This window comes from Centruroides sculpturatus, unplaced genomic scaffold (genome assembly GCF_000671375.1).
Source record: "Centruroides sculpturatus isolate CEXI.00-Female unplaced genomic scaffold, Cexi_2.0 scaffold674, whole genome shotgun sequence".
In the NCBI taxonomy this organism is placed as follows: Eukaryota; Metazoa; Arthropoda; class Arachnida; order Scorpiones; family Buthidae; genus Centruroides; species Centruroides sculpturatus.
In genome coordinates, this window is record NW_019384968.1 from 309,678 (window position 1) to 325,019 (window position 15,342).

Consider the following 15,342-nt stretch of genomic DNA (forward strand, 5'->3'; position numbering starts at 1 on the left):
TTAAAATAATAAAACTTTTATTTTCGTAAAGCGGCGTGGAAGTCGACAATTTGACAACAACGACACGAGACGACGACCAATTTTGCTTAAAAACGACACACAACGCCCACGGTCCGATTTGTCACTTTAGCATCTATATCACAGTTTTTTTGGGGAGTTTTAAATACGGTCGGGTGTCTGGATTTCTCGGCGGAATGCTGCCGTGCGAACAAGTTCTCGGAAAGTCCCACTACGATGGCACCGTTTCGGGAGGCGACGGCCGACGGGTCTCTTCTGGCCGGCGGAGGCGGAAGACGAGGCGGATTGGCGAGAGTTCCGACGGCCATCACATCTCCCTGATTCTCAGAATCAGCGAGCAGAGTATATTTCTCGATCTCCGTCTTCGATTGACTCTCTCTTCCAGGTCGATCAGTGCCATTTTTTCGCTCGTGGAATTTGCCACTGCCAATTTATTCAAATATTTCCTGGAAAAAAAAAAAGGAACAATACTCGTACAGTGTCTCTTAAGCAAATACAAAGCCAATTTGAAGAGCCTAATTACAAAATTTAACTGGCTAACCTTCGAGCAGACTCTATCATTTCGTCCTTCTTCTGACTAAGAATCACTTCCCTCTCTTCGGGTAACTTAGAAAATCTCCAACCCAGGCCGCTGGAAGACGGAAGAGCCAGATTCTCCTCCCTTTAAAATTAAAATTTTGTTAATTCTTTCTGTATTTAAAATATAGATTTTGTTACGGTATCAAGTGAGAAACAGTAGTGTCCGGCAAGTTAGATATACCAAAGCAAGTAATAAATTTTTTTTACACACACTTTTTTCCACCAATGGGCATTTTGACCCATTGCTGCATCTATTTGGGTAAGGCTAGATCTTCATTATTGAAATGCACTTATTTGTAAAGTGGAAACAATGGTAAATTTAAATAGAAGTGCATTTTTCTTTGCTCGGTCAGTACTGTAGCATAAAATTTTTTAGTATATAATAATAATGTCCCATATGAAGGAGAAGGGAGCAAACGAATGAAAGCAATCACAAGAATACTTACATAGCTCCACTCTCTCCTCCTCACTTCAAAATTAATTTTGTAATTCCTTCTAACAAACATTAGAAAGGGAACAGAAAAACACGATCTTAGCTCCTTTCCCACTAAATTCCCAATGCATTTATGGTTATGTGGGAAGAAGATAAATCCAATACTTTGCAATAGTAATTTACATACAAATTCTGGGATTAAAAGATATCACACTTGAATGAGGGGAATTTGAGCATACGGAATTTTTCACTTGTTTTACACCGTAAAGTTTGTTACTATTTTAGATCAGAGAAATGTATTACATTTTGTTCTGGACGACTTTTGAAGGAAGGGAGGCTTCGTCGGAAATGGAGAGTCTCTCCGGCGGTTTTCCTTCAGACGTTCTGTTTTCTGCTGGATTGTTCTACAGATTAATCGTTAACATTAGTCAAAATGTAATAATTTAAAATATATTCTTTTCGTTGTAACTTACCTTGGGTTCGGTTATCTTTCCGTCCAATATGTTTTCTATAGTTAATTCCATGGAATGCGTTTTCCTTAAATCTTCAGAAATCTGACATAGCAGCATGTCTGGAAACAACTTTTGTATTTCTTTAGCCTAAATTCGGAATAAAACATTTAAGTATCGTTGGCAGAATCCTTCTCTTATAGATATAAAAAATGGCCATAATTACCATATTTTCTACATTGCTGCTTTCGGAATTTTCTCGGTTACGAATTACGTTTGTGTTGGTCACTTCGACCGTAAAGCCAGGCCACCACCTGTGCCTAGTTCCTACAAAAAAGAAATTATTATGTTTGTAAAGAGAAGGAAGAAAGACCGAACGGCGATGAAAATTAAACTTACCAAAATGGAAAATTCGAGTGGAGGATCGATTCAAATCATCGTCCAACGCCAACACGGAATCGGAGAGTTCCATCGAATGAGAATCTGCTTCGGTCAGAGATTTTCTACACGTGGGACACGATATGTCTTGTTCCAACCATGATCTGAGACAGGAACTGTAATATTCAATTAAGAATAATGTAAACTTGCTCTTGGCATTTTCTGATATTAGTTACTGCATACAAGTGATCATAAATATATATGTTAGCAAGATTTTAAATTAAAAATTTAGAGCCATTCTATATGTTAGTATTACTTGTGAAATAAGTGTCCGCAAGGAAGCTTTCGGGCCAGGTCCATGCGATCCCAACAGATGGCGCAGTCGTCACTATTTTCTTCTAATTCGTTTGCACTGGCAAGAGGATAACTGCAAATAGAATTTACTTATTAATTTACACAATATATGTTGACAAGCTTATTTAACAAATTTCATATATACACCATCCTCATTAATATACAGTACAGATATAGTTTGAGGCACTACCGTCTTTAAACCAAGGTTTATCTGTCTGGCCAATAATGTATAAATTTGCATACAGGGTGACCATAAATCTGGATCCTTGAGAGAGTCTCACATTACTGTTCTTCGTCGTAATCAGTGACATGGTTTCCCCGTACCGAGGAATGAATTAGAGTTACTTTGACGGTGGTAGCCCACAGTCACCAAGAAACATCCGTGAATTCAATAGGCTCCATCCACACTATGGATGAATTGTGCACAGTAATGTTGATAAGCTTGTTGCCAAATTGAGGGAAAGCATACACAACAGCCTTGCAGCAGATTGTCAAGGACATACATACTAGGAGAACAGTGCAAAACAAGCCAATGCTTCGACACCGACTCCACAGAAGTCTCTTTGGCACAGATTAGGAAGTGGAAGACCAACATCCACCATGTCTTACAACAGTTTCTTTATATTTGACTAGAATACCAATACATCCATGCCCAACTGGTCCATGGCTATTGGCAAAAACCAATTTATACTTTAATTAATTAATATATTCACTTTCAAAAATTTTTGCATTAAACATTTATGATGTACAGTTCATAAAATATGACAGAAATTTTAAAATCTAAAACACATTCAACATATTTGCATATCTGAATAGAAAATGGCTTTCAAAACAACCTTGGATAATTTTCTAGCTGCGTAATAGTGTTTTAATTGCATATCAAATTGTGCACTAAGCAAATGTTTTTGGGACCATATTGGGCTTACATCGATGAGAATTCTCTGCTTGCTATTGATTTTATGTTTTAAATACAATGTTGTAAAGTTGGAACAAACAGCCGTTTAGGGCTATGGCCTACGCCAACAAAAATCGACAGCAACTTGCTGTCGATTTTTATTGGCACAGGCCCTAAACAAAGCCAAAATGTTTGAATTGTATACCAAATTTTACACTACAAACATACAGCCAGGAAGGTGTGCAAGGCTATTTGTAAGTCATTTTCTTAATAATTCCAGCTTTGGCAGAACTAGGTGATAGCCAAATAGGATACAATAAGAAGAATTGAATTGCATGCAACATAAATGGCAAACTATTGATAAAAGTAGATGTACAACTAATTTCTTAATTAAAATTTGGAACGTTTAATCATTTACAGGCCATTGTTAATGTCAAGGTAACATTTTGCAACAATAAAAAAAATAATTGGCCAAGTTTACCTTAACCCTGTAAAAGTAATATAGTGGTTTGTCTAGTTTATTTCATACATGTCACACCTAAACTGCTTTGTCAAGGAATTATAAAATCCTAACTTTTTCTCTCCTAACTGAAAATTAATTAATTTAATCTGTAAAATAGTCTTATATTCCTTACTTAGAAAATAAAATATTGTAGAAATGTTTCAATGTTGTCCACAGACTCAATTACTTAGGCAATGCCCAAGTGACTGCTTATTTGTATATTTAATTCTTGGTCTTGGTGTTAAAATTAATATTTTAATCGAAAGTTGACTAATAAACTGTGAAAATGTTCACTTTGTTTCCTTTCTGATATTTTAATAAATTACCTAATTTAGTCTACAAAAACTTTATCAACTTTCCATTCGCAATACAAGGTCGAGAATTAGTCAGTCGACTTTATTTTAAACACGCAAATGAGTCAAAGTTGGATACTTCTTAATTACGTATAGTATTTTTCCATTAATAATTTGCAAAATGTTTCCATCCGTTATCACGAGGATCAATAATTACCGAAAAGGTTCATTTTCTGGATATAGGAAGGAAAAAATGTAGTTATTTTTGAAGAACTTGGCTCATCCTCAACATGTAATTTTACAATTAATAATAATTATAAGTTGACAATTCTATTTTTAATTTACAGGAAAACCTTGTATAAATGATGATAACAAATGTTTAAAATAGTTAAAACAGATGTTTGTGTTATGTTTTTACTGATATAGGGTGATTCAAATAGTCTTAGACCAAGGATCTCAAACTCAAATACATGTATACAGGCGATGTTCAATATTATTTGGTAAACCAAAAGATAGTGTAATTAAAAGAAAAGTTTTAACAAAGGCCCTTTTGTTGTCAGGCTTTTATGACTTACATAAACAGTTAACATCTTGTGGGGATTAAAATATCTAAACACATTGATTTTTAGAAAACAAATCTAGGCTGCAGGCTGGATATGAAGTCTTAACAGGCCATATGCAGCCTGCCAGTTTGCATTCCATCTTAGACAAAGTTTAAAGGTAGGTCAAGAATGCAAAAACACCATTTTTACCTAGGAACATACAGAATACTCTATTGACACTTGCACCTAATAAACATGTACACCTTACCTGTAATTCTTCTTGTACTTATAGTTACAAATGTCGCTCGGTTGCTATAAGTACAAGAAGAATTACAGGTAAGGTGTACAGTAAAACATGTTTATTAGAATACTTAGTTGACATTTGCAGCTACATGTTCCTAGGAGTGAATTGTGTCAAATTATTTAAATTCGGAAATAAAATATGGTTGGTTTCGATAAATAATAACTAATTATGTGGAGTGAATTGGCAAACCTCTAATTGTATTGCATTCAATTCCAAAAGGATACCAAACCACTATAAAGAAAACAACAAAATCCTTAGAAAAATGAGCAACAAATGACATTTCCTCAATTTTCCAATATGGGGGAGGAATTTGGGGATTTTAATTCTTTACAGAATTAATATGATTAATCGTTGAACAATTTGAAAAGACATGAAATGTTTAAAATGGTTAGATAAAATAATAACTATTGAAAACTAGAAATTACGAGTACGGTGTTAAATAATTACTTGTAATAAAATCAAAAGTCTACTTATTCCGTGCGATAAAAAGACAAACTTACGTGGTTTCCATGTGCCTGACAATCTTCAGATAATTTTTGTACTTCCTTAGGCGGTGGCGTATCTCGTAGAACAGATAACGTAACTGCATCAATATTACCAAACTAGCCATTGACAGAAAGATGTTTCCCCACAGCTGAAGAAGTAAATATGTACCAATTATTATGTATCTTTTACTGCTCAAAACTTTAAAAATGCTCTTTCATTTTTGCAATTATTTGCAATACTGTGCATTATATCGCTGTAGTCATAGTTATTGTACTGTTACAAAATGTTTTCGGCTCACTTTCTGTAATAATAAATTTGACAGTATAATCTCCACACAAACTTCTGTATAGAGTGGATTGTAATAAATTACTATGCTGTATATCTCCATTCTTGTTTCCCGCGTCTCTGGATTAAACGACCCGCTAACTCGGACATCCTTTGCCCCCCTATTACTCCGAGTTACCGGAGTTTACTGTATTTCAAATTATACGTGTAAATTGTTTTTCATAAAATTTAAATCTGTTTCAATTCATATCGCTTATATTTTTTATTTACATAAACTCGATTAAAGATAATCTTATATATAATCTCAGAGTTAAGATCATTCAATTATATGATGATTTTGTATATCCAAGAGTAAAAAAAGAAATTTGTCTTACACTAAATTAAATTTAGATGTTTCTAATTTGGTCAAAATAAACTTAATTTTTGTAACTTATATTTATTCAAAAACAATGTAGCACTTTCAAAATGATAAGTTAAATTTATTTATGAATTTGTTAAAGATTTGTGTATTGAAATAATCTCAAATAGTTAATTTTGTAGCAAATTTCTTATAATAATTTTAAGGAATTCAATAAAAGTAAATTTACCAGCATATGAAAATGATGAATAAAATCTAACACGAGCACAGTCATTTCGAAAATCAACTCCGAATAATAAATATAAGTTGCTCTTTTGTCCCAGGAGCCATCTTGACTGATGTCCCATAGATGAATGCCGTATCTAAATGAAAATATCATCGTTACAGTCGTCGTCATCTAAACAAAATTACATAATTGAAAACAGAATAATTAAATAAAATAATTACCTGACAACTACTGATAATGTCCTTAACGTGACCAAAAGACACTAAAAAAAGAAAAAAACGAATTATTTTATTAAGAATAAAATATAAATTGAGTAACGTAATTGATTTAATTCCTTTACCTCAGCTATCATGAATGAAAAGGTGTTTAGACCGACGTGATAGCCAACGTAGATACTTATGCCGACCATGATAAAAGCTAGGGTAAGGATGGTGCAGAGAAGTATCAAAAGTCGAACGTGCGTTCCTTTCGGAGTGGTCGGCGAGAACGATAACTGGAAATTTAGAAGTATGAGTTTAGAATAAATTAGGATAATTATAAAACAGTTAAGAAGCATTTTCTTACATATTCAAATCTGTCTTTACATAACTGAGCGAGCAGATGCAGGAAACCCAGAAACGAAAACCAACTGCACCACAGCACGACTTCTTCGATATACTGGACATTCATGACTCCAAAAATAAAAATAAACTTGTAAAAGACAAAATTCCAGAATTTATCTTTGATGTGCTGAAATTTAAAGTAAAATAATTAGTTATTGATAGATATTTTATTCAAAATATTCTATGTAATATCAATGTATAGGGTGATTCAAAAAGGACTTTGCAACTTTAAAAGCATGTAGAATTTTAATTGCAAGACTTACAACAACAAACCAATGGAAATTTCGCAACTGCTATTGTACAGATCCTTCAAGCAGAAACTTACGCAACAAAATCCCTTGATTGCTATGTTTTTGATTCTGTTCTGGAACAAGTAAGGATAAGCTAGCATTTGTAGTCCAAAGGAATCAACATAATAGGAGTATTGTGAAACTGGCATTTTACAATTTGACAAGTCTTAGAAAAATGTTTGCAAACTTGTATGATTTTAAATGCAGTGCCATAAAACGTTACTGATGCGGATAAGTTGACTCTCTGGGAATTCTGCGAAGAAATATTGCAATGGATTGAGAAAAACAAATCATTTCTGGACCACATTATCTTCAGTGATGAGTTGACATTTCATTTCAACAGTAAAGTGAACACCCACAACTGTGGATTGGAACATATCGTGATAATTCGAAAGTATATATCTTCGTCAAAAGCATGAAACACAAAGTGTACAGCATGTTTATCCATGAGGAAACCATTCTGGATATGCTGGAAAATTCTGTCGCTCCACAGTTAAACAACAATGACGCAAAAATATGCATGCAATTTCAGCAAGATGGTGCACCACCTCATTACCATATAGACGTCCGGGGTTTTCTGAAATGTTTTCCAGGTGGATTGACTGAATCGAGCAGGTATGGGCAAACTCGGTCACCTTATTCCCCAGATTTGACACAACTCAATATTTTTTCTGGAGTCTCATTAAAAATCTAACATTTATTCCACCCTCACAGGCAAATCTTGCCAAGCTCAAAACTCTAACCACCACTGCTATAACAAAGTGATGACAGATACACTGCTTTGAATTTGGCAAGGAACCGAATTCAGATGGGCCATCTGCCATGTGACACTGGTATTAAACCAAAATTACCATTTGAGGTACAACTTGATATATTTCACTATAAATTAGCAACGACTGAATCAGTAAGTCTTCCGATTAAAATTCTACACACTTTTGAAGTTGTAAAGTTCCTTTTGAAACACCCAGTATAGCGAATTCTTTAAAACGAGTGTCTTTTTTATTTAAGAAAACTAAACGCAAATTAATAACTGACCAAAAACAATGGACAAGGACATTGTACACTAATTAAACTCGAACAATTAAACAAATGGATAATCTAAGACATTTATTACATGTTAAATTTATTTTCTGGTAGTTTTATTGTCAAGATTTAATACTTTTTTGTTTGTTTATCGAGTAATTGTGATGTTTAGATAATCATTTTCAATGCCATTTTGTGTTCGTAACAAGAAATAAATAACCTTTTCAAAAATTGAATTTTATCTTAAGTCCTGTCCTTTCACATTTTTTATGCTTGGGACGTCAAAATGTCAAAAAATGCTAGGGTTTTTTCTGTATGTATGGATGTTAGTATATGAGGAGACATATTCTGTTCGCCTACTTTGAAGCTTAATAACGTCCGTGCCTTTAGTCGAAAATTTCTGAAATTTTACGGGGAGGTGTTTGTGCATTTGGGGCATCGATGCTACCGTTTTAGTGGTTAAAGGTCGAGGGGTGAGGGGATAGAGGAGTCACGTGTCGTATCTTGAGTGGAATAAGACTTAATGTTTACTTGTTATTATCATTTACAAATTTTATAAAACCTGTCTGTACCCTCAAAATTACTTTTTTCTGTCATTTTATAATAATCAATAATATAAAAAGTTTTTAAAATAAAATCTCTTAACAGATGGCACCACACACAATTTTAATTTTTTTGCCAGGAGAGTCTCACAACTTGTTGCTAGAATGTTTTTTTATTTTTTTATTGTATAAATTTCAATTTATCTTAATTTTTTATTATGCTTTTATATCCAGTTAAGTATATCCTTTTCTCTCAATCAATTTTTTAAAATTTATTCTAATAATAATAATAATATTTTCAAGTTCACTTCTTTAAAAATAATCGCCCGAAGTCTTCGGCTCGTGTCGATCGCTTTCTAGATAATTATTCCCATTACACGAGCGCAAACTTAAAAAAATATGCCGTCGCGTTTTCTTAGAAACTCTAAAATTGGCTAACTGCACTGTATGCTTTGCCAGAATCTAATGAAAAGGTATCGTATCTAGCCTTTCTCCACGATCAACAAGCAGCAATTTCGAGAGAAAGTTGCCCATCGTGTTCAATGCTACCGAAAGGACACAAGGTCGTTGTCGAGAGTCAATTTTTTTTTTAATTCGGCAACTTGACAAACAAACTGCTTTAAAGAAACATTCAAGAAAAATCAGAAAATTGTCAAGAGTATACAGTCATTAAAAAATAATAATTAAAACTGCAAGACTATGCCAAGAATTTTTTTCTATTATCTCATTTTTCTGAATGACAGGCAAGGTTACTTTATACTAGATATCTAATTACAGGGCCTTACAAATTAAAATTTTAAATTTAATAACACGTAACTGAAGAAATTCTCAATGACGACTGAACGCGTGACTCACCTGTTGTTCGGAAACTCTCAGCTCGCCAAATACTAATTTCTGAATGAATTTTCCTATTAATATCAGGCAACAGTAAGCCATGTTGATCAAGGCCTAGAAAAATAAGAGAAAATCGTCAAATAAACAGTCGAAAATTTATAAAACTTACAAATTTAACACGTTAAAATTTTTCGCTCGGCAAAATTTCCGATTTGCTCGAACCAAAATACCTTCTCTGGATTACAAATTATATTTCGTGGAGTGTAATGTTTTATTTACTTTTTACTCTCCATTCTGCAGGCAATAAGGGAGCATTTACTGTGTCCTATGTTTGGCCGGGTCTGCGTTTGGATGGCCAAACGACGAGAGAAGGGATACGACGGGTTCCTTTCTCATTAGTTTTGAAAGACCCCCAAAACAGGCAATGGTAATCATAGAATTATTATTTAAAAACCTTCAAAACATAAAGGCATTTACTTAACATTTAATTAATGAATAAAGATAAAGTTTTTATTTTAAAAAATTTGGAGGAGGAAGTTTTAAAGAAAATGTAAAAACAACTTATGCTTGCAAATGAGCAAAAATCAATAAACCATTAAAAGATTATTATAGAAAAAAAATCTTGTTAATTTTCCTAGAAATTTAATACAATAGCTTCAGAATAAAAGGAAAGTTTTGCTAACTTTCAAGCATGATAATCTTTCAATTTGACTATCGTATAATTTTATAATTTGCGTAAAATATACTATCAGAATATACACAGATATTTTCCTTTATATTAAAAATACCACATGTCGGAGTAAAAAATATATTGCTCCTTCATTGGGCTGCAATCTTCAAATTGCAGACCTACGAATCCCACCAGTGTCCGTCCGTCATTCTTTAATCTCGAGAACAGAGTTAGATAGATGAAAATCCAGACCAAATACGGAAAGTTTAGTGACCAGAGGACCACTTAACTATGTATGAACTTCTGGTCTGAACCGGAAGTCGTGTGGTTTTTTAAAATTAAGATTTAATTAAAAATTGCAGCCCAACATTATTGTGGCATTGTCACAATGATTCAATTATTATTATTATTATTAATTTTATATAAATTGAGGCATGTAATTTTTAATTATGTACTAACCAAAACTATTTTTACATATACAAGATTACCTTCCTCATTCAACATTTTTTATTCACATTTGATTGATAATTACACAGTACAGACTAAAGGATAAACTTCGTATTGCTCAAAAAATGCAATCTGGTAACAAATGTAGGACAGGAAAAATGACGAAAACTAATCTGACTTTTGTTTTTGTTACTCGATAATTTCACACGGCCTTGGGAATTCACTTCCAAGGATATGATATTGAATACGATAAATTCTCGGCAAGTTGAACTTCCTTAACTGGAAATTCTCGCCGACTAACTATATTTTTCACATAGAAACACAGAATTCGACAAGTCTGTAGGAATTAGTAAAATGTGACTTCGAAACTACTTAACTTGAAATTTAAGATCCGGAGACTATTCTATGTCTAATTTTGTATCCTATCGTTTGTTTTTGAAGGGATGGGCAATATTATCGCAAAGTTGAAGATTGACATTGTATAGAATTACACCTCCCAACTGCACGATAAAATTCAAAATTTTAACATTTTGCATAAGACAGCAAAAGATGCTTTCGAGACAGTTGACTGGATCGAAAACAATGTCGAGCAAGAAGCGACGAATCGTTGACATCAAATCTGTATAACTTTTTCCATTAATAACGAAAATATTTTATTTTGTACAAACATTTTTCTGTGGGGGTTCGAAATATTTTATTCACTGTTATAATTTGTTTTCGACTTTAAATTTAAACTAAACTAAACTATTCCTGTTCACAACATCCATCACAACACTTCCGTGCGTGACATATGCTAGTAGTAAGAATTGCCGTTGAAGAAAGAAAAATATCTTCCCAAATTTGGACACTTACGGGATGTAACATTGAATAAGACTTACTGATAAAAATGAGAGAAAAGATGCAGTATGAAGGAACCTAGAAGAGCAGGGTGGATCCAAGAAATTGGGGCTTTGATCAACTGTTGATCATCGGTCACCCATAATCTATCCTCCATCCAATTGTCAAGTCACGTGAACTTAGTAATAGAATTCAAACTATGCGGAACTTTGTTCTTTTGACTATCCATCACTGACAGCCACCAATCCTACTCTAAACAATATCCATTGTTCTGTCCATCTGATCATTATCAGAAGACTCAGACAACCTATCACTAGGCCTATGATCTTTGTATGATATTTGATTTTAAATCAGGTATTATGCAAATACTCTCTCTCTCAATCAAAAAACTTGTATTTGCCATGTTATGTTTCCAGATTTACACCAGTTAAAGACAACAATTGGCTAATAATTCAGTATTCTTTATCAATGTATTAAGAAGGTTCCAGCAGAGTACATTCTTTATACATAATTAGCATAGTACGTACCAAGATATTTAGTAACGATGTTTTGTGTCCGGGAAGAACAAGGATTATACGGACTTCAAATTCTTGAATATCCCGTATATAGCTGTCCAGGAAAAAGCAAGACACTTCCAGCTGTAAGCCAGAAATGATTAATATTTGATTTGTCCTTGAAACATGTTAATCAACGTAGCTAAACTCAGCCGAACAGGAAATTATAGTCTTAAAAGATTATAATTGAAAGGGCACGTCAGATAGTATGAGAGGGATACCTGGCATAAAAACACTACAGAATGCCAGAATTTCATCATTTGAGCACATAGTTCCCTTGTCTTCAATGGAGGCACCTGAATATCTTTCAAAGAAAAAAAGAAATGGTTATTGACTTTCTCTGAATGAAAGGCCAACTTTTTGATAGTTTACTGCATTTCCTTGTACAGTCTTCAAATGCATAAAGAACAGAAAGGCAAACTTTCATTTTTTATGTTACATAGATTAAGCACAAAACAAATAGTCTAATTTTGACCTCTACGGTTGTCACTTTAGCAACTTTAAACTGTACCATTAGATTCCTCATAGCCACTACCCATCCCTTTGAAACTAGTCCCTTGCATTGACCAAACTTTGGTATTGGTGACGGCTTTTACAATCACTAAAAATGCTTAGGAAATCAGTCTTTGAAACTGAAGAAAGATGTCGATAAGGGTTCTCCACTTTCCTCGAGAGAAAGTTCCCAAATACACAAAAACAGGAGTTGAAATTGACGAGAACAATGACTCGAAATCAGACTTCCAGTTTAGTCTTTGAACAAATTAATCCCAAACAAACCAAGACAATCATTCCGAAGATCTCTTATTTTGGAGACATCGTATAACTAGATTCTCTAGATACGACAGCTCGAAAACATAGAAAGTAATAAAAGATAAAGTAACAAGATGAAATGACAACAACATTGATTTGTAACTAAGTGCTGTAACAATTTAATCTCGCACTGCCCACTTAACTAAGTTTTATTAGTATTTATTGCTTTGTGTGTGCATGCATTTGGCATTCGACTGAGCTAGCCTAAAGATGGTATCAGTCAATGTTTAAAATTCTGGCAAGTTTTTCTAGCCATAAAAGAAACAAATGCCGATAGACAACTGTTTTCTGTTACTTATTAGCAAATTTTTGGTGTAGACTGCATAAATACTTTAATGTATTGAATTTCTCGTCCGTAGTTGCTTCCCAATTAACCAAGTATAAAAAAAGGAAAACAATAAATGACACAGAAAATAAGTATTTGACCTCTGAATATATGTATTTTTATTTAATAAAATGCACGTATCCTTAATAAATTATTCATATCAAATTCTGAATAATTAGAAACAACAATTGTGGTTCGCGTATTCACGTAAGAACCCGTCAAAAGAATTAAGCCAAACGGCAAGGTGAATTACCGATGAACAAAACGTCAAATCGTGTAAATCTGGATTTATTGTGTGATCCTAGAAAATAACTTATTAATTTTTAATTTCAATGACAGCTGGTAGATATTTGAAAATAGAAGAAACTTAGCACAATGTTGCAAATGGACTGGTTAATTTGGGAAACCACCATTTTAATAGCAAACGTTTTTGGCCGTTATCTTTCACCACCTTCGGCTCACAAATGCATAACGAGTGAAACAAACAGGTTTAAAATAAGAACTGTAGAAATAACACTCAAAAAAACTGAAATAATCTGGCAAAATCTTAACAAAAAACTGACATTTTCAACTAGAGTTATCAAATGTCCTAAAATGAAAACAACAATTCTGACGTAAAAACAATTAAAACGTATGTCTGATTAAACAAAGCAGTGAATGTCACTGAAGGCATTTACAAGTGAGAAAAAACATTCACGGGACTTTAAAATAAGATCTCCAAGCCTACGAGAGGATGTCGGTGCCCTTAAAGTAGCTGAAAATGTTAGGTTTCCATTAAAATTTTTCTGGATTATTTTGGTTTTTTGTGTGTGTTATTTACTGTAACATCCAATTACTACTTCTGCGTACAAAACTGTACAATTTTTTAGTTGATAAACTTGCATTCTTGTACCTTTCAAAATGCAAAACTGTAAAATTCTGTACAAATAACTAATTTCTTGTATTTATTTTTATGTGACATACAACTACTTTCAATAATTTCAACATATACGAGTAGCAAAGTTGCAATACTTCAGAAAGATATCAAAACTGGTTCAGAAAAGTATCTACTAAAAAAAAAAAATCAAATAATACAAAGTAAAAACTATAAAAAGACCATTCTGTATTTCTCCTAGTCTGCTCAAAAGTTTTCTTCTATTCCGAAATCCATATTTATCAACCATCTAGAAGACACCCCAATCTGTAGAAGGCTGGTATTGTTAAGCAAGTGGGATAGAGGAATATTTTTATATACCCTACTAATACAAGGAGCGATGTAATTGTCCATGCAAAGAAGAGAAACTAATAAATACATGCTTAGAACAGTATGCAGACATATTAACTTAAAAAAATAATAATTGAAATTAATAAATATTTTAAACCATATTTATATAACAAGTTCACAGACCAGTTTCTGAACTTGCAATTCTTGTATTTAGTTCAGTGTTTTCTGAACAAGTGCTAAATTGAGTTACCGACAATATTATACTGATATCATTGGTCTGGTATACGGCACTTTTTTGATTACATAGTTCCCTTTTGTTGTTCTACGACGTTTTGTTTCAGTCAGATTGGTCAGATTCCCCTTGTTAATATGTTATCATAACATGGGGAAAAAGGTAAAATATATATATCCCACCCCTTCCCTTAGTTAACACATTATATTCCCATCAAATGCTACTCACTTGTCACGACAGAGGTGACATTTAAGTCTCAGATACAGAACCGTACCAAAAAGTCTACAGCCTCAAAAAAGGTTTCCTTGCCGTCTTTTCTGAGTAACGAAGACCTTAATATTCTTTCAGTTTCTCGAATGAGGTAAGGCAAATTCTAAATAAAACATAACAAACAAATAGACTTTAGTTATTAAATTAATATTGTATTTACACAGAAGTAAGAGAATGTTCCTATATGTGAAAATTATTTGTTTTTGCATTTTTGAACACATGTTCTGCTTCACTTCCAAGAGCATACCCTCGCATGCAGGAGCAGATTAATGTGTGCCAGCATGTTTCAGCTTATAAAAGCACTGCAGTGCTGTGGCAATATAAATTAAAAGTGTAGATATACTGATTCAGTATTCAGTAAAATCTCCATGGTAACTATTTTTAAAAAAAGGCCAAAATAAAAAAGTGCTTTCGATACTATAAAACTGAGTTTTTTTTTACAGTACTTTCCAGAATACAATGCCAATTTTGCAGCATCTAGGTTGGTTTAGTTGACTATGGCAATGAAACCCATGAGCAATCTGCCAAGAGATTGCCCCCAAGGAGAACTTTAATAGGAAACTGGCCCTTATTCAGGTGTTATAAATGTGAAGAAAACCC

General features: G+C 33.2%; 1 protein-coding gene across 2 annotated transcripts; it reads right to left on the reverse strand.

Annotated features, from left to right (window-relative positions):
* Window positions 1-9,536, reverse strand: LOC111632546 (E3 ubiquitin-protein ligase AMFR-like). Of its 2 annotated transcripts, XM_023377004.1 has the most exons (13): window positions 9,415-9,535; window positions 6,667-6,831; window positions 6,443-6,595; window positions 6,324-6,364; window positions 6,106-6,238; window positions 5,248-5,381; window positions 2,174-2,284; window positions 1,879-2,033; window positions 1,706-1,806; window positions 1,504-1,629; window positions 1,334-1,434; window positions 560-679; window positions 1-464 (listed from the first exon to the last, which is right to left on the reverse strand). In XM_023377004.1, exons 1-13 carry the CDS (start codon window positions 9,493-9,495, stop codon window positions 326-328), a joined length of 1,560 nt encoding a protein of 519 aa, XP_023232772.1. In that variant the 5' UTR covers window positions 9,496-9,535; the 3' UTR covers window positions 1-325. The 2 variants fall into 2 exon arrangements, with proteins under 2 accessions (XP_023232772.1, XP_023232771.1); XM_023377003.1 differs by having other exon boundaries at window positions 1,706-2,033; window positions 9,415-9,536.
* Window positions 9,537-15,342: the final 5,806 nt, after the last annotated feature.